This window comes from Amblyraja radiata, chromosome 2 (genome assembly GCF_010909765.2).
Source record: "Amblyraja radiata isolate CabotCenter1 chromosome 2, sAmbRad1.1.pri, whole genome shotgun sequence".
NCBI lineage: Eukaryota > Metazoa > Chordata > Chondrichthyes > Rajiformes > Rajidae > Amblyraja > Amblyraja radiata.
The window spans coordinates 54890004-54910948 of NC_045957.1; the positions used below are offsets into that span (position 1 = coordinate 54890004).

The 20945-nt window shown below is 44.7% G+C and overlaps 1 protein-coding gene across 3 annotated transcripts in view; it reads left to right on the forward strand.

Moving 5' to 3' along the window:
• Positions 1-20945, forward strand: part of LOC116989455 (ubiquitin-conjugating enzyme E2 E2) — a 143534-nt gene that overhangs the window by 14741 nt on the left and 107848 nt on the right. For all 3 annotated transcript variants that reach the window (XM_033046835.1, XM_033046850.1, XM_033046842.1), the window contains exon 3: positions 14282-14332. In XM_033046835.1, the coding sequence (XP_032902726.1) occupies positions 14282-14332 (51 nt within the window). The remainder of the gene's footprint in view (positions 1-14281; positions 14333-20945) is intronic.

Here is a 20945-nt window from a genome sequence, read left to right on the forward strand (position 1 = left end):
AGGTCTTCCGAAAAAAACTGTCAGGCAGCTACAGCTTGTTCAGAACGCTGTTGCTAGAGTTCTAACAAAGACCAAAAAATTTGAACACATTACACCAATTCTTAAATCCTTACATTGGCTCCCTGTATGTCAGAGAATTGATTTGAAAATCCTGCTGCTCACCTATAAATCACTACATGGTTTAGGACCAAAGTATATCACTGACATGCTTCCACTATATAAGCCTTCTAGACCGCTAAGATCTTCTGAAACCAATCTGTTAGTGATTCCCAGAGTAAATACAAAACATGGGAAAGCAGGATTTAGTTACTGTGCAACAAATAGCTGGAATAAACTTCCTGAAGATTTAAGACTTGCCTCAACTTTGACCACTTTTAAAACAAGACTGAAAACTTTTATGTTTACTTTAGCTTTCAGCTAAATCTTAACTACATTGCACTTTTAACTTTTGCATTTTTTATAATGCATTTTTAATTTTGCTTTTCTTTTCTTTTAATTCTTCTATTTTATTTCATTTTATTATTTCATTTTATTGTATGACATGTTTTTATGTGAAGCACTTTGAGTCTGCCTCGTGTATGAAATGTGCTATATAAATAAAGTTGCCTTGCCTTGCTTCTGCTGATGTGGTGTCAGGCTGTTGCAGATAGCGCACGATTCGATCTTTTCACGTATGAGCCTTGTCATCCCAGGCCAGTAGAACATGTTTTGGGCCCATTTTAGAGTGGCCTCTGTGCCGGGGTGGCCTCTGTGGATATCGTCATAGTACTCACCCCGTAGAGTGGGAGGGATGACAGCCTTGTGGCCTTTGACGATTATCCCGTCCTGTAGGACTAGTTCGTCACCAACCAGAAAGTAGGATCGTATTTCTAGTGGGGTGTTTGACTGTTTGTGGGGCAATCCGTTCTTTATGACGGTAGTTAGCAGTTGCAAAGTTTTGTCCGCAGCTGTGTGTTCGGCAAGGCGACGTAGACGATCTGTGGGCACAAACGAGACCTTCAGGACTGAGAATTCGTCGCGTTCGAAGGGGTGGCGTTAGCTGGTAGTGCGCGGGGCTCTGGAAAGCGTGTCTGCTATGTGCATGTCTTTGCCTTTCTTGTATACGATGCGGAAGTCAAAACGCTGCAGCTGCATCATCATGCATTGTAGACGAGCCGGGGCAGCGTGGATGGGCTTGTTCAGGATTGTGACCAGTGGCTGGTGGTCAGTCTCAACAGTGATGGTTTTTCGAAAAATAAAGTCCTTGAATTTCGAACAGGCAAAAACTACAGCGAGCAGCTCATTTTCAATTTGAGCATAGTGTTGCTCAGTATCCGTTAGGGTTTGTGATGCATAGGAGACAGGCATCAAATCGCCGTCGGTGGTTGTCTGTAGGCACGCTGCGCCTAGCCCGTACTGGGATGCATCACAGGTGATGGTAATCGGCAGCTTGAGGTTGAAATACACCAGTGTGGGTGCGCTGGCAAGCTGGAGCGTGAGTGCCTCAAAGACACGTTGGTGTTGCGGGTACCAGGACCATGCTGTGCCCTTGTGAGTCAGTTGCGCAGGGGGGCAGATAGAGCGCTGAAATTCGGAATAAATTTGCCCAGGTAGTTCACCATACCGAGGAATCATTGCAAACTGGTAATGTTGGTGGGAGTCGGCAGTTCCTTGATGGCTGCAGTCTTCAGCGGATCGGGTTTTAAACCATTGCTGGTGAACACATGGCCGACGTAGGTGACTTCTGGAACCTGGAATCTGCACTTGAGTGGGTTGAGTTTGAGGTTAATGTCTCTGGCACGGTTAGTACTTTCATCAGGTTGGCGTCATGTTCGGCTAAGTCACGACCGTAGACTAGGATGTCATCAACAATGATGGCACATGGATATTCTGCAAATAACTGTTCCATTGCGCGTTGGAAAACTTCGTTGACTGAGTTGATGCCGAATGGCATTCTTATAAATCTGTAACGGTCAAATGGTGTCGCAAAAGTCGTCAACGCGGATGATGCACGGTCCAATGGTATTTGCCAGAAAGAGCTTTAGGCATCAAGAACCAAGAATACCGGTGCGTTTCCAATCTGTGCAGCCACATCCTCTGTGGTTCTCATCGGGTAGTGCGGGCGCTTGATTACTGTTTTAAGGTATTTGGGGTTGATGCAGACCCGTAACTCCTCTTTGTTTTTTTGGTGGTTACGGCCATAGTGGAGACCCAATCAGTGGGTTTGCTGACCTCAGCAATAACTCCGATGGATACCATACGTTTTAGTAAAGTATGTATTCTTTCCTGCATAGCATGAGGAACTCGGTGCGGTGCACGGACCACTGGTATAACTGTAGGATCTACGGTGATCCTGTATGTCGTGGGCAGCTTGCCAAGTTTGTCGTCAAACAGGTCTTTACTGGGACAGCAGCTGCTGTGTTGGCTCCTTTGTCAAACAGAGTTTGTGGACAGCACATCCAAAATAGACCAGCCCTAGATCATGGCATGCGTTGATGCCAAGCAGGGTTTCAGAGTTAGGTTGAACAATGTAAAACAGCAGGTTTCTTGTCTGTTCATTGACAGTGCACTTAAAGTCAGCTTTCCCTACTGGGTGTAAAACTCCCCCTCCGTAAGCATGTAGTATGGAGGAATCCTTTTTCATTTGCTCCGTGCTCCTGATCTTATTGAATTCTCCTAATGACATAACGTTGACTTTTGCACCCGTGTCGACCTTGGCGGTCAGGGCCTTGTTGTTTATCACCACGGTCACTGCTGGGTCCAGCAGTTTGCCTGAGGAACGGAGGAGAGAAAGTACTGCAGAGTCGTTGTCAGTGTTATCGGAATCATTCCCGTGGGAAGCATCGTTGTGTTCTTGGGAGTCAGAGTCAGACAGTTCTTGTTGTAGCAGGTGCAGGTTTGTCCTTGAGATAGCGTTCCCACGAGACCGACAACACATCGCAGAGTGATTAAGCTTTTTGTAGTTGTGACAAATTTCCCACGGGCTAAGCAGAACTGGCGCCCTTTAGTGGAAATAGTTGCAGTTGGGGCATCTCGTGGCAGGCACATTAGAACTTTTCGGAGGCACATTTGAAACGTTACGGGGAGAGTAGTTAGCAAGATTAACGTTGTGTTGCTGCTGTGGGCTGGGAGGATCAAAGTTTGCGAGCGGGGCGACTACCTCCGCCATGCGACATGAATGAATAGCTTGTTCTAAAGTCAGTTCGGCGTTTCGAAGTAGCTCAGCTCTTAGCTTGCGATCGCTCATTCCACCCACAATCTTATCTCGTACTAGCTCATTAGTCAACTCACCGAAGCGGCACCGTGTAGCCATATGTCGTAAGTCACTGATGAAGCGTTCGACAGGTTAGTCGACCTGCTGTTGACGGACGGAAAACCTTGTTCTTTCAAGGGTGCGGTTCGAGGGCAGGTCACACAGCTCTCTAAATTATCTGAGTAAGACGGTTGGATTGTCGATAGTTTCTGCAGGCATTAGGACCTGGCCATTAGCGTTGTTGATAGCTGGGGCAAACTCGAAGTTGGCTGCACGAATCATTGCCTCTGGACCCGCTAGATTGATGCCTTCAGATGCCTTCAGATCATCGGGGTAATTCCGGTAAACGATATAGTGAGCATAGTCACGTTCAAACATGCGCCATCGCTCGGCTATGTCAGAGTCAAACACAAGGGGACTCGGCTTTCGACAGGAGTTGGCCATAACGTTGATAATTGCAAAGTAAAACTGATAAAGAAAATAAATCGCGGTAAACAAGCGGAGTGGGTTAGAACCACTTTTCTGATACTATGTAATTGCCTGACTCGCACACAGGTAAAGGTATAAACATCTTTAATAGCCATTCCAGTGTCAGGTATACACTACATTGTACGTTCAATCTGCTGCATCTACTGAATATAATAAACAAGTTCTTACACTATAAAGCATGCACTAGGTGGGGTTATTACTATGAAGCATTCTGATTGGCTAACATACAATAGCCAATCTACAGTGGGTGTGGGAGAGGGGAGGTGTGTGGGCTTGTGGACGGGCGGTGGCGGCGGCTTCTGGACGTGCTCACGGACTCAGCTCTGCCTCCGGGGGTTTATTCTCCAGCGGGTGCCGGAAGGGGCATTACCTTCATGGTGACCGACAGGCAAGAAGACCAATCTGCTGATCTCGCGATTTTTTAAACCTTCATAACTTTTGTAATATTCCACCGATCGGAACAAAACTTGGTGGCTTGGAGCGGAACAGAACGGTGAGTAAGGTGAGTATGGCACTTACTGTGCCAACCATGTCACTGGTGGACACGACGCAACAGCCGTTACCAAAAATGTATTTGTGCATTCTGATGCCATTTTCGGAAACTTGCCATCAATATGCTATATTTTCTTATATTTTTTGTTGATACTGTGTTAGCCATGAACCCAATAAATTGCTTGTCAACTTTGTTGAAGGAATTTGAAATTTGACCCCCTTTTTCACATTTTTGTGTGCAGTATTGTAAAAAGACACATAGGGTTCTCTCCAGCAAGTTGCCTATCACAACCTGGTTTATATTTCACAGGCTTTTTCTTGCATCCCTTCTTAAATAGAAGCACAACATTAGCCAGTCTTCCAGCATCTCACACGTGCCTAATGATGATTTATATATCTCAGCCAGGGAATCTGAAATTGTTTCTTTAGCTTCCCACGGTGTTCTCGGATATATCTGATCTGGGAGATTTATCAATGACGTTATTGATGTCATATTACTCACTTATGTGTTGCTAATTACATATCACTTTTTGATCCTGTGCATTTTATTGAAAATCTCATACAAATGTAAAAAATAATTGCAAATAATTCATTGTGGCATTAGTGTATTGTACTCCATCGGCAAAATTCTGAGATGGATGGTAGGAGGTACAGGGACAAGATGGAGTCACAGATGGAGCAGCAGGGCACCAGACGCCTGTGGCAGGGGCTACGGACTGTAACCAACTACCGGAGCAGCCCCCCCTCAACCGGAAGTGCCGGCACCTCCCTAGCTGATGACCTGAACTCCTTCTACGCTCATTTCGAGACGGGCAACATCACCCCAGGTCTGCCGGCTATCGGCAACACCGCCAGCGGGCTGGCTATCGAAGCTGAAGGGAGGTCCATCGCTGGGCACACATTCTCGTTGTCCGAGCATGACGTGAGGAGGGCTCTGACACGGGTGAACACGAGGAATGCTGTAGGCCCAGATGGCATCTCGGGGCGAGTACTTTAGTCTTGTGCTACGCAGCTAGCTCCAGTGCTCACTACAATATTCAACCTCTCCCTGGCCAAGTCCATGGTCCCTGCCTGCTTCAAAAGATCCATCATTGTACCTGTACCAGAAAATGCCTCCCCAGCTTGTCTGAATGACTACCGTCCGGTGGCCCTCACCTCGGTAGTCATGAAATGCTTTGAGAGGCTGGTCAAGAAACACATCTGCACCTTCCTCCCTCGCAACATGGACCCGCTACAATTTGCATACCGTCCGAACAGATTCACGGACGATGCGGTCTCCCAGGTTATGCACACCGCTCTCTCTCACCTTGACACTCAGAAGGGGGGCTATGTGAGGATGCTGTTCATAGACTTCAGTTCAGCCTTCAACACGATAGTCCCCACCAGACCTGCTGAGAAGCTGCTGGAATTGGGGCTCAAAACCCGCCTGGGTCCTGGACTTTCTCACCGCCAGGCCCCAGGTAGTCAAGATGGGAGGAAATACATTGAAGTCCCTCACCCTGAGCACAGGATCCCCCAAGGCTGCGTCCGCAGCCCCCTACTGTACTCCCTGTACACACATGACTGTGTGGCTAGGTTCAGCTCCAACTCTATAATCTAGTTTGCTGATGACACTGTGGAGGTGGGCCTGATCTCCGATAACGATGAGAAGGCCTACCGGGAGGAGATGGCTGATCTGGCACTCTGGTGTCAGGACAACAGCCTCCTCTTGAATGTCAAAGAAATTAAGGAGCTGATCGTGGACTTTAGGAGGGCACAACATCCGAGGACGTACACACCATTGAAGATAAATGGGGATACTGTGGATAGGGTGAACTAATTTAAATACCTGGGAGTCTACATCGCTGAGGATCTGACATGGACATCACACGCAGCAGCACTGGTGAGTAAGGCATGGCGCCTTTACCACCTCAGGCAATTGTGGAAATTCAGAGTGTCTCTGTGGATCCTCCAGTGCTTCTACTCAGCGGCTGTGGAAAGCATCTTGGCCAGAAACATCACAATTCGGTTTGGGAACTGTTCTGCCCAGGACAAGAAGGCTCTGCAGAGAGTAGTGCGTTCAGCCGAACACACTATGGGAATTACACTCGCCCCCCTGCAGGAACTATACATCAGAAGGTGCAACTCCAGAGCCAACAAGATCATGGGAGACCCCTTCCACCCCAGCAACAGACAGTTCCAGCTGCAACGGTCAGGCAAACACCTCCGTTGCCATGCTGTGAAAACGGAGAGGATGAGAAGGAATTTCTTCCCAGAGGCCATTAGGACTGTAAACTATCTCACCAGGGACTAACTTTACTGCACCAATTTAAGGGCCTGTCCCACTTGCGTGTCCTTGGCACGCAAATTACGTGACCTCGTGGTCACGTTGAGCCGCGACGGTCCCGCGCGATTTCATGCGTACGCACAGCCGTCTGGAGTGTGTGACGTCATTTGAAGATGGACACAAAATGCCGGAGGAAGTCAGCGGGACCGGCAGCATCTCTGGAGAGAAGCAATGGGTGATGTTTCGGGTCGAGACCCTTCTTCAGTCTGAAAGAAGGGTCTTGACCCGAAACTTAATCCATTCCTCTTCGCGATGTCGCGCACAACTACATACCCCTCTGCGCATCTCAGTGGGACCTGCCATACGATTCCCGTGCGCCTCAACGAGACTACGAGGTCGCGTAATTTGCGTGCCAAGGACACGTAAGTGGGACAGGCCCTTTACTGTTGTGTGGTGTCTTTTTTAAATTGCTGTTTTTTCTTTTTTTCCCTCCCACAAATATGTAATATGTGAATATGTGATTCTGTTCCATTCTGTTTTGTAGTTTTTTTGCACAATCCGCAAGCATTGCACTTTTCATTTCACTGCACATCTCGTATGTGTATGTGACAAATAAACTTGACTTGACGGAATGTGTAGTGCATTTTGTTTGCCAAATGGAGCAAAACTCTAAAGGTGGTGAGAGCAATTTTCCATTCTATTAAAAGGTTTGCAAAGTATTTATGCTAATATATCATTTTTCAGAGAAGGTAGAATATATCTGGAGCTGTTTTACTTAATTAGCATGGAAGGAGATGCCTTGCTATTTTGTATTTAGAAAAAAACAAATATAGCAATTGGGCAATACAGTACTAACCTACTTTAACTGAATTGTAACAATTCCACAAAATTCACACTTGCATACAGTGTACCTGCTACCCATTGAGAATACACTAGCACAGTAATACTAAACATAAATACATAAATAGTACTTCACCTCCTGCAATTAACCTGAATTATTGCTGCTGTCTGTTATGCTGTTATCAACAATGAAATGTATTTGGATTGTCTAAGTGAGTTAATGAACCAAGTGTAACACAGTTATAAAGACCAATAGTAATTCATGGTAATCACTTTTACTTATTTGGGTTCCATTTATCTGCTGATTTTATTTTTGAATTTGTTGTGCACATTTGTATCACATCTTAGTTAATTACACCAACTGTAAGTCAGAGTAAAATTGTGGAACGAGTGTTAAATAAAATGTGAGAAGCTGAATTTCATATAAGAATATAATCTTCTTCAATTATCTCAGCCACACCTATGTCAACCACCGAGTCGTGCAGATAACCCAGCCATAAGAAACCTCTATTTGGTACCTGCTAGCCTGTTTGTTGTGCATTGTCTGAGCCAAGAATTAATTAAACATGTAGCAAGTCTCTTGTAGCATGCATAGCTAATGTGCCTGCTGAGGTTACATAACTGGTAATGTGTGCAAACTGTGTGGGTGGAACGCATAGCATTATAATAAGTGTGTAAGCATTGTGAAGTTATTGAATGTTAAATATGAGTTGTGGTTTATAAAGATTATTGGAAGGTGAGTGAGGGGGTGAAATTTGTGTAGCTGGTGATGCATTTTTTGGGAGGTGGGACTTGATGTGCTCATTAACATTAACTAACATATGTTATGACATTAACAAACATATGTTATGACAGTAACAATTTTGTGGCACTGTATCCACGCCCATAGGATTTCATTCCAGGTGTGACTTTGTCTGCAAGTTTTTCCCCACTGTTAGGTTCAGATTGTTATATACACCAGTGTGCAACAAAATGCCTTGCTCATACCCCGTAACACTGCTCTCTCTCCCCATCCCCGCACACGCAACAAGGGCAGAGTCCCTCTGGTCCTCACCTTTCACCCCACCAGCCGGCAAATACAACACATAATCCTCCGCCATTTCCGCCACCTCCAACGTGACCCCACCACTCGCCACATCTTCCCATCTCCCCCCATGTCTGCCTTCCGCAAAGACCGCTCCCTCCGCAACTCCCTCGTCAATTCTTCCCTTCCCTCCCGCACCACCCCCTCCCCGGGCACTTTCCGTTGCAACCGCAAGAAATGCAACACCTGTCCCTTCACCTCCCCCCTCGACTCCATTCAAGGTCCCAAGCAGTCGTTCCAGGTGCGACAAAGGTTCACCTGTATCTCCTCCAACCTCATCTACTGCATCCGCTGCTCTAGATGTCAGCTAATTTACATCGGTGAGACCAAGCGTAGGTTGGGTGACCGTTTCGCCGAACACCTCCGCTCAGTCCGCCTTAACCTACCTGACCTCCCGGTGGCTCAGCACTTCAACTCCCCCTCCCATTCCCAATCCGACCTCTTTGTCCTGGGTCTCCTCCATTGCCAGAGTGAGCAACAGCGGAAATTGGAGGAACAGCACCTCATATTCCGTCTGGGGTCCTTGCGTCCTTATGGCATCAACATTGAATTCCCCCAATTTGGCTAGCCTGTGCTGTCCCCTCCCCTTCCTTCACCCTCTAGCTGTCTCCTCCCACCCTCCCATCCGCCCGCCCTCGGGCTCCTCCTCCTCCCTTTTTCCTTCTTTCTTTCCCCACCCCCCATCAGTCTGAAGAAGGGTTTCGGCCCGAAACGTCGCCTATTTCCTTCGCTCCATAGATGCTGCTGCACCCGCTGAGTTCCTCCAGCAATTTTGTGTACCTTGCTCATAAGACTTATGTCTTACTCAGCCATGATCATATTGAATGGCGGTACTGGCTCAAAGGGCCGCATAGCCTACTCGTGCACCTATTTTTCTAACTTTCTATATGAAGCTCGTAGGATAGAGTTTTAGCTGTGGCAGGGCTTGAAAGCCATCTCTTCCTACAAGGTGAAACCAAGTGGCAGCTCAAGTGACAGCGAGGCATCACTCCCAGGTGAGCTCAATGCGTTTTACTCGTGCTTCGAAAATGAGAACATGGATGCGCCTTCCCTGGTCCCCATAGCTTCCGATGGCATTGTGATCTCAGTCACCTAGGCCAATGACAGAAGATTCTTCATGAGAGTGACCGCTCGGAAAGCGTCTGCACCTGATGGATTACCTGGTCGCGTTATCAAAACCTACGTGGACCAATTGTCTGGAATATTTGCGGAAAATTTCAACCTCTCATTACTGAGGTCTGAGGTTCCTACCTACTTTAAAAGGACATCAGTACCCTAAGAAGGGTAACTATATTCGCCACTAGGGGCACCGCATTGAAGGCAGCCTCTGCCTACAGTCCGTTTGTTTTTCAATCTTTTTTTAAATTTTTAGTCAGTTTAAAGTTTGTTTTGGGGAATATTTAACTTTTCTATGTGGGGGAGGGGGGTAGGGTAAGGGGGAAACGGTCTACCAGTCGCTTCCTGACGGGGACGCGACTATTCTCCGAGTCGCGTCCTCGCCCCCCCCCCTCCCTCGCGGCCTACTGGATAGGCACGGCCTTTCCTGCCGGGGACCGGGGTCTGGACCAGAGCTTCAACAGCGGCGGCGCAGCGCTGGATTCACCGCGGGGCAGGCGATGCCTACCTGGTTCGCCGTTTGGAGCTCCGGAGCGTTGGGCCGCTGCTCCAACATCGCTGAGCTGTGGTTTGGGAGAGCTTCCAGCGCGGGCGGCGCTGAACAACATCGCGGTCCTGGGGCCCTTTCCCGAGGGCCCGCCAGCGTTGCATCTCAGCCAAGCGTGGCCTGCGGACTTTGGGAGCCGCGGACTCCGGTAGGAGGTGCCCGACTCGGATGTCCAGGCCGCTGAGGAGGTCCTCCAGTCCCGACGTCGGACTTCCATCACCCCGGCGAGCGGGCCTGAACATCGGGCCGCCCGGAGCGGCGACTCCGGAGGGCTCGGGGAGGCCCTGACCACGGGTGAACATCAAGAACATTAGAGGAAGATGACTGACTTTGGTGCCTTCCCTCCCAGTGGGAAACTTTTGATTCTGCTGGGTGGCGATGTTTTATGTTGAACTCTATCGTGTGTTGTGTTCTTTATTTTTATTGTATGGCTGTATGGTGATCACATTTCACTGTGCCAACTGGCACATGTGACAAATAAATGTATCTTGTATCTAACGTGACATGCCTCAGTGACTACCTACCGATGGAACTAATGTCCATGGCAATGAAGTGCTGTGAGAGATTGGATATGGAATTGAGGCACACCTCAACTCTTACTAGATCAAGAACCTGGACCCACTACAATTTGCACACATGATCACATTGAATGGCGGTGCTGGCTCGAAGGGCCAAATGGCCTACTCCTGCACCTATTGTGTATTGTCTTTAATAAAAAAGCGAAAACAGGTGTTTAAAAATGTTTGCACGTGTATATGGAGTGTGTGAGGTTGCGTTGGGGGAACGGGTGAGTGGTGGAATATTGCGTTGGGGGAGCATACCCAATGGGTCTGCACTTAGTCTGGTATATTCTTGTTTGTTTGTATGCGTGCATGGACGTGATATCCCAAAACCTCACCAAAATGGTACACGATAGCGCTACAATTTTTGGCCCAACTTACTCGCATTGCCCTGGGATGTAAATGAAACAAGTTTTGTTTGGATTGATGTTATATTTTACGTTATTGACATTTTAAACTTTACAAAAAACACTTTTCAAACCACTTTTCCACTTGCCCTGTCCGTCAGCAGCATTCGACATCACAATTGAATCCCAAATAGTGACTGAGGGTAGGGGAAAGGAGAGGGAGGGAGTGGGGAGATGTGAAAGAAGTGGGAAGGTGAAGAGGCTTGGAGTGGGGCAAGCCCCGAGGCTGTAGCCGGGCCCAGGCTTTGGGTGCTGGGGAGCGGACACAGACACGGACTGGGCCCTGAGCACGGCTCCGCGCTCTGGGCTGGGGCTCGAGCCGGTGCGGGGTCCGGGGGCTGCTGCTCCGAGGGAGAGGAGTGGGACCCGAGGCAAGGACTAGGCCGCAGCCTCGGTCTCTCCCTCCCACTCCCGCAGCTCCATGCTGCTCAGCCCGTCCCGCCCGATAACCCCCACTTCAACTACAACTTCATCTCCAACGTGGTGGAGCATATGGGGCCGATGGTGGTTTACATCAAAATCCTGGGGAGGGAGGCTGGGGAGATTGATTATATTAGACTAGATTCCTTTATTGTCATTCAGACCTTTCGGTCTGAAAGAAATTTTGTTAACTGCAGTCATACATATAATAATAAATAACAAAACATACAGTAAACACAAATTAACATCCACCACAGTGAGTTCACCAGGCACCTCCTCACTGTGATGGTCTCTGTGATGGTCTCTGTCTCTTCCCTCCTTGTTCTCCCTCTGCGCTGAGGCGATCCAGGCTTCCGTTGCTGTGACCCCGCCGGATGATGGTAAGTAAGTCCCGCGGCTCAACCGTGCTCCGCGAACGGGCCGGTTCAAGCTCCGTGGCCTGGGGTGGTCGAAGCTGCCGCCCTCCAGTCCAGCGGACGCAGCTGTAGTTGTGGGAGCTCTGAAAAAACAGGTCACCAACCTGTGACCTGCAAGCTCCCGACCATGTCGTCCACTGGGAACGCGACCGAGCCCCGAATTCAGGTCGCCAATGCCGGAACGTCGCCGCAGCCCCGAAGCCGGGCCACCGCCGCCGCAGCCCGAATTCGGCCAGCCTCGCGTTGGTAAATCCTGGCTGGTTCTGCCTCCGGAGCCTCGAGGTCGGTCGCAGTTGGAGGCCGCCAGCTCCGCCATTAGGCCTCAGCGCAGACGGAGGCAGAGAAGTGGGATACGACAAGAAGTCGCATTCCCCCGAAGGAAGAGACAAAAAAACATGTTTGACCCCCCACACACATATACACAACCTAATAAACTAAAATGTAACTAAAACAGGACAAAAGAAAACAACAAAAAAAGTAAAAACAGACGGACTGCAGGCGAGCCGCAGCTGTTAACAGCGCCGCCACTTCCGGAAGAGGGAGAGGAAGGGTAGGGAGGGGAAAGTGGGGGAGGTGAGGAGGGAGAGTGAGGGTGGAGGGGAATGGGGGAGGGTAGAGGTAGGAAGAGGATTGGCGAGGTAATAGGGGAGGGGGAAGAGAGAGGATGGGAGGGAGGGCGTGAGGAGGAAGCAGAGGAGGGTTGGTGGAGGGTGGGGAGAGGGAGGTTAATGGAGGAGGGGAATAGAGGACTGAAGAGGGAGAGTGAGATGCATTCACGTTGATCTTATATTTTATGTTATTGCCATTTTAAACTTTAAAACCGTCAGTCGCGCCTGTGCAGTTCTGGGCTATGGGTGAGTGGTGGAATATTGCGTTGGGGGAACGGGCCCAACGGTCCGCACTTGGGCTAGCATGTGTTAAATGTATGTTTTAGTGTTCTTTAGCTTGTTTTATGGAATGGGTTGGGGGAAACCCATTTTTTAATCTCTTACCTCAACGGAGATGTGATATCGTATCTCCGTCCACACTGTGGCCTAACATCGTGGTGTTGCTGGAGATCGACCAGGAGCACCAACCGTGGGAGCCTGCGAGACTTACCATCGTGGAGCTCGCGATCCCTTTGCCAGGGATCGACCTTGGAGCTCCAACCGCAGGAGCCTGCGGGCTTTAACATCGTGAAGCTCACTGCCCCTGGTTAGACTTCAGGAGCTCCAAGCCGCAAGAGCTTCGATCACCCTGACACGGGGGCTTTGACCGCCGGCTGCATGATCTTCGATTGCCCTGACTGCGGGTGGTTCGACTGCCCCGACTGCGGGAGAAAATGAGGGAAGAAGATTAGGCTTTATTGCCTTCCATCACAGTGAGGAATGTGGGGAATCTGCTGTGGTGGATGTTTATGTTAACTTTTATGTAGATGTGTGTCTTGTTGCTTTTTTTAAATATGGCTCTATGGTAATACCAATATCACTACCTTAGCACCCCTCTTCCCATCAGAACTGCCCCCTCCATCGACTCATTTAAGTCGAGACTTAAAACTCATCTTTATGCCCCTGTCCCACTTAGGAAACCTGAATGGAAACCTCTGGAGACTTTGAGCCCCACCCAAGGTTTCCGTGCGGTTCCCAGAGGTTCCCAGAGGTTTTTGTCAGTCTCCCTACCTGCTTCCACTACCTGCAACCTCCGGCAACCACCTGCAACCTCTGGGAACCGCGCGGAAACCTTGGGTGGGGCGCAAAGTCTCCAGAGGTTTCCGTTCAGTTTCCTAAGTGGGACAGGGGTATAAGGGTGTCAAATATAACGGGGAGAAGGCAGGAGAATGGGGTTGAGAGATAAAGATAGATCGGCCATGAGTGAATGACAGAGTAGACTCAATGGGCTGAATGGTTTAATTCTGCTCCTATGACATGAAATTTTGCCGGATTATGCAACCAAAATAGTATATGCCAGTTTCAAGTTTTTACATAATTAGCAGAAATCAAACAGATGATAACCTACAGTAAATTGCCAGGACATGGCTGCTCTAAAACAAAAAAATTGTTTTCTAACAGTAATTTTTTTTATTGAACCAAGTATTTAGATCTATAAAACTTATGAATTCTAAACGCTTTGATTATAATATGTATCTGCGAATCTGCAGTGCGGAGTCCGGGGTGATTTCTGTTGATATTAAATAGGTTCAACCACAATTTCCAAGCCCCCAATTTTCTTCAAGAACATGTCTTCATGACAATTATGTGGCAAGAATATGCATTGCGCTGTATCACCAAAATTCTAGACCCACGTTACTTGATGAGTGTAAGAAAAATGATAGGATTACATGGTGAAAATTTGAGATCATTGCTTTGTTAACATGGAGTTGGGGGAAATTATATATTTCTATTGAACAGATTATCATTTTGTGCCTCCATATAGGATTCAGAAAGAACTTGCAGAGATTACACTTGATCCTCCGCCAAACTGCAGGTAAGAACTAATGGATGTATTGTGATATGTGTATAAGGGAAAATATGTGCTTTTTGTAGATGGCTTCCTCTGGGATTTTTTTTTTTGTTCATTACGCAGTTCCAAGGTATTGGATAGATGTTAAGGATAAGGTAGACCTGAGCTATTTTAGGATTGCGGCATGGACTTTAGACACGTTGCCATTGGTACATTTGATGCTGGTCATATCAGCAGTAGTGATTTTTCACATGGTTTGTTCAGCTCAGGCTTTTCTGTGAGAGTTAAAAAAAACACCCAATTTGCAATTATTTCAAGAAACGTTGCATTTGGCTGTGATCCAATTGTGTGATATTTGTTTATATTTCAGATTTTATTCAGAATTAACTTTTGTTCTTGGTCAGTATTAGTGTGCCTTGGTATTTACTTGCATTTTTATGAGGATTGTCATGCAGCAATATTTTTATTGATTTTTAAATTATTGATGATCCTACATGATCATTGCAATAATAAATGACCAACTTTTGCATCAGCTCTTTTTGTAATCATGAACTGTTGCTTTTGTGCAATTTTTTAAAGTTCAATATCCGTATCAATACTGTGCTGTTTTGATATTGATGCAATGATTAGAAAGCATTGATTTTTTAAAAACTTGTTGATCAATGCTCAAATGTTCATGTGTCAATCAAGAAGTTTAGAAAATGCCATCTGAATATTTGGGAAGTGATTATCTGCATATCATTTTGAAAGACATCTAGGTTGTGAATGAATTTGGTATAATTTGATAACAGCAAAAAGTAAGGCACAAGTACAAGGCCACAAAGTCTATGCCGACAATGAAGCTAGGATAGACTGACCCCAACTGTCTGCACATGTTCCATATTCCTTCACTCACTGCATGCATATGAGCACCCTTTAAATATCATTATCGTGTCTGCTTCCGCCACCACCCCAGCATCTGCTTTCCAGGCATCCACACATTTCCATTAAACTTTCCTCCTCCAACCTGAAAGCTATTTTGCACAGATTTTTTTTTACTTTTTCTTCTCGTCATTTTGTCCTGTCAGAATGTTTACATCTGGAGAGATATGTTTGTGATCTGATTGTACTAAAAGTTAAAAATAAGTTCAATGTTTTACTTTTATATATAATTTCTAATGCTAATGTCAAAAATCTCCACCTGAAATACTGAGTTTGCTGATTGGATCATACCTTATGTAATATAAATAATGTACATGCCCTGTGATTTCATGGAATGCAGAAATTTAAATTATTGCTTTTTGTTTTGCTGATGCACTCATTCAGATTCATAATTTACAAAAATTGTTGATAGGTTTGAAATTGATTTTTGATCAATTTCTTCTGTTAATTCAATACTAGGCTATTTCTTTAGGAGGGTCAGTACATGGTTTACTGCTTGAGGTTATGATTTTTGGAGCTTTAATATCAGTTCCACATATCTTTTTTTTTTATACTCTTCTTTTTGAATACTTTTTTTTTACTCTGATAACATTTATCACAGCAAATATGGTTTTCTGAAGGAGAGATCTTGCTTGCCAAATCTGTTGGAATTCTTGCGTCAGAGTGTGGTGAATCTGTGGAATTCATTGCCACCGACAGCAGTGGATGCCAAGTCATTGGGTGTCTTTAAAGTAGAGATTGACAGGTACTCGATTAGTAAGGGTGTCAAATATAACGGGGAGAAAGCAGGAGAATGGGGTTTAGAGGGAAAGATAGATCGGCCATGAATGGATGACAGAGTAGACTCAATGGGCTGAATGGTTTAATTCTACTCCTATGACATGAAATATTGACAGACTATGCAACCAAAATAGTATATGCCAGTTTCAAGTTTTTGCATAATTAGCAGAAATCAAACAGATGATAACCTACAGTAAATTGCCAGGATATGGCTGCTCTAAAACAATAAAAGTTTTCTGAGTAACAGTCATTTTTTTAATTGAATCAAGTATTTAGATCTATAAAACTTATGAATTCTAAACTCTTTGATTATAATATGTATCTGCAAATCTGCAGTGCAGAGTCCCGGGTGATTTCTGTTGATATTAAATTGATTTCTGTTGATATTAAATAGGTTCAACCACAATTTTCTGATAAATAGGCACTTGGACAATGTAGAAATAGTTATGTCAAGGATATAAGAGAATATTTTGAAAATGTTGAAAAAATAAGTGAATGAAAATAACAACATTTTAAAACTGCTTTATTTCTTCTGATCTTTAGAAATAGTACTGATCTTTAAGGAAGACTTAATGTCACATGTAACTTTTGTTAATCAGAGGTAAAGTAGTTGTGTGAACTCCTGATCTGATTGTGAATTTATAGTGCAGCTTTCAATCCTGGTGTTGTAGTTGCCTTACCTAGATATAGGTTGTTAGAGCAGGGGTCGGCAATTGATTAGAGTGAACGATTGCACTATTGATTAGGGTGAATGATACAAGAGAGGAGATGTCCAGTGTGGCAATATAGGTAGAACTTAGAAATAAATAACTGGTGATCTATTTAAATGTGTCAGCTGAATAGATCTGTTATTAAACCAGGACACATTTTGAAATTATGATATAAAATGTGAAGAGTAAACTCCTCACGGTTCAACGTGACAGGATAACTAGAATTAAAACTGTTTTGTCTAATTTGCTAGTCGTTAAATAATGTGGACTTGTGTTGATTTTATTTCCCTTAACCCCACGATACTAGTCACATCGCCCAGAATCAATAACTGGACAAATTAACCAGTAGATTGATATATCAACAGACTAATGTATCAAAGAGATTGCAAACCTAGTGTAATGATGTAAGGTCAATAGCTGGCCTTGCTAGCTATTGACCTTACTAGCTACCTTACATCTTGCTAACGTTATGTTAGCAAGATGAAATAATTAATTGTTAATCCTTGGAAGCAAGGGGGTAAATACGACCCTATCCTCATCAACGGAACTGCTATAGATATGGTCGATAATTTCAAGTTCCTCAGCCTCCATATCATCAGTAACCTAATCTTATCCCTTCACACTGATACAGTGATCAAGAAAGCGATCAATGTATTTACTTTGTTCGGCACCCGAGGAGATTTGGCATATCTTTGAGGATTCTCTCCAATTTCTATACATGCACTGTAGAAAGTAATCCAATGGGATGCATCTCAGCACAATATGGTAACTGTTCTGCTTTAGACCACTTTAACTTGCAGAGAGTGATGAGCGTAGCCTAGTCCATCACAGGCTCGTCACTTCCTCCTATCCAGTCCATCCTCATGGAGGTTTGCATCAGGAAGACTAGAAGTGTTGGCATGGATGCCTGCTGTCCTGACCTTTTACTTTCTGGGAGAAAATACAGGAGCTTGAAAGCTTGGACGTCCATATCTAAGAATAGCTTCCCCACTGAAATCTGACTTGTGGACCAATCACCATTGTAAAATTCCCTTACCCTAGATGCTGATATGTATTGTTCCTCTTGACTACCTCATTTAGTTATTCCTTTATTGTACTTTAATATTCTTTTGCACGACCCATATTTTGCAGTCTTGTACCATTCGGGTGTTTTGAAGTAGTTGTTATATTTATTATATTTATAATTTCTGTATGTATAATATTTACTCTGTGAGCTTCATGTGAACAAGGAATTTCATTTCACCCTAGTTTATATGGCAATAAACAAATCTAATCTAATCTATGCTTCTCATTCTCAATTTTCCTAATGCTGTTCTGCATAGTTTATGCATAATCATTGGTAAAGATAACAGTGAAATGCAATAAAATGTGTTCTCTTTGTAGTCTCTCAAACATTTTTCTCAAGATGTATTCCAGAAAGAACACATTTCTTCATCCAGACATTGCTTAGAATGTAGAATTCACCACTGGCTTCAAGTAATAGTTCTGTGTGACAGTGTAGATGAATTGAAGGGAAGCTAAATAAGCATAAAAGGGAAAAAAATTGTGGAATGTATTGCTAATATGAGCGCATAGTGTGGGAGGAGGTTCATTTGATGCATAAACATTGGCTTGACTAGCTTGGGCAAGCAAGTTCTATTAAATGTTAATTTAATCATTGCAATTTACGTTTGATGTGACTCCTAACACAATGTGAGATTTAATATTGTGTATTACATGACAGTGAAATAATTTAACGTTATTTCACTCTACCCTCTTTATCACCATGTGACATACATGGAATTATTTAGCCATATAAATCATTTTATAATTTGGAAAGAATGTTTAATAGGCAGCATCTCTGGAAAAAAATGACTGAAGTCTTTCAGACTGAAAGTAGTGGGTGGGGGGAGGCGAGGTGAAGAGCTGGAAGTGAGAAAAGACCAGCCTGATTGGTCCTGGTCTTTTCGCCTCCACCCTCAACCCCCCCACCCCCTACTTTCAGTCTGAAGAAGGGTCCCAACCCGAAATATAACTTTTCTCCAGAGATGCTGCCTGACCCACTGAGTTACTCTGGCACTTTATGTCTATCTTTGGTATAAACCAGCATTTGCAGTTATTTCTTTCTACTTCCTAAAGAAAGTTTAATTTGACCATTTGGAAACACACTAATGTGTAGATAGTTAATAGAAACAAGGAAACATTTTTAATATTTGTTATCTCCAAGTCTTTACACAAGTAACATGCTCTAATAAATGAGATATGAGCGCATTACTCAAATGGTAATACACAGCACCTTCTAAGTCATCACTGAGTTTTTTTAAAGAATAAAAATAATGAAACTAATATTAAAGGTATCATTATTGAAAATCTGGAGAAAAAGCTGATGTGTTGTGAACAAATAGGGGACACTGAGTAAATCTGTTAATCATGGGCTGTGGTTTGTCTATGAGATGTTCCTTTTCATTGTTATTTCCAAAATACAGAATTTTAGTTTAGTTTAGAGGTACAGCACGAAAACAGGCCCTTCGGACCACCGAGTCTACACCAACCAGCGATCTCCGCACATTGACACTATCCTACACTAGGGACCATTCTTTTCCATTTATACCAAGCCAATTAACCTACAAACCTGTACGTCTTTGAAATGTGGGAGGAAACCAAAGTTCTCGGAGAAAACCCACACAGGTCACGGGGAGAATGTAGAAACTCCGTATCGACAAGCACCCGTAGCCAGGATTGAACCTAGGTCTCTGGCTCTGTAGGCGCTGTAAGGCAAAAACTTTAAAGTGCACCAAGGGCAGGAATGAATGCAATTAAAGCATAAATAGCTGAAGTGTATCCATAAAAACCCATTGCAGGAGAAAATGGATAGAAGTTTGAAGCTACAAATCCAATAGCTAATCTTCTCCATTTATATATTTTAACAAAGCAGTGGGTGTAACTTACGCACTTGAGCTTTTTGAGAAATGGTGGTGATGATCAATGAGTTTTAGAAAGGTATTTAACAATGTCCCTCATCGAAGGCTGATCCAGAAGATCAGCAGTGTAGCTGCTTGCAGTATAGCTGCTTCTGTGCTTGCTGGAGCCGACGATTGCTGCCACGGTATACTGTTCCTTGCTGTTAATTGATAATTTTTTATTATTAATGTTTAATGTTTTATGTGTCATTACTAACTGTCACTGTATGTCACGTTGTCACTTGCGGGCAGAGCACCATGGAAAATTCCTTGTATGTGAATACTTGGCCAATAAACTTATTCATTTATTCAAAGTACATGGAATCCACAGTGACTTGGTCATTTGGATTTGGAACTGGATTACTCATAGAAGTCCGAAGGGTTGTGGTTGAAGGATGTTATTAGGCTGGAGTTATGTGACCAGTGGAGTTCCACAGGAATCTGTGCTGAGACCTTTGTTGTTTGTCTCGCACACACATACGTACACACTCATGTTGCGGACAATGAGGAAAGCTGGGTGCTTGAGAAACAGCGAATAAATCTTACATTGGCTCAGCTTGAGACCTCTGCAAAGATGGAAATTTCTATAGCCAAGAGTCGTTAGTGTTTAATTGTCATGCGTACCACCAACAGAACACTGAAATTCTTACCTGTAGCAGCATAACAGGCCTGTAACACAATACTCATAAATAACATATAACAAATTTAAAAAAACAATAAATTAATAACTCCAATACCCGTGTAAAAAAGCCGGAAGTCCTTGTCCAACCAAGACGGTCCACAGTTCATAGTTTAGTTTGTGTTTTGGAATGTTCAAGAGCCTGGTGGTTGTTGGGAAGAAGCTGTTCTAGACCAGCTCATGGTTTTCAGTCTCCTGTACCACCTTCCTGATGGTAGGAGTGAAATGAGAGCATGGCCAGGGACGCGTGGGTTTTTGATGATGCTCGCTGCCTTTTTGAGGCAGAGCCGTCTATAGATGCCTTCGATGGTGGGGAGGTCAGTACCCGTAATGGACGAGGCAGTGTCCACCACTTTGTGTAATCTTCTTCATTCCTGTCATTCAGATTGCCGAACCAGGCAGTGATGCAACCAGTCAATATGTTCCCCGTAGAAGTTTAAGAGAGTATTCCGCAAAATACCAAAATTCTTCAATCTGACAGGCTATAAAATAATCCTAATAGAGTTACTGTGTTATATATTAACTGTATAAATAATTTGTTTTAAGTTTTCAATATCAATGAATGAATTCTTAATAACCAGTTGTTAGCAGTAGGCCCCCTTTGGTCA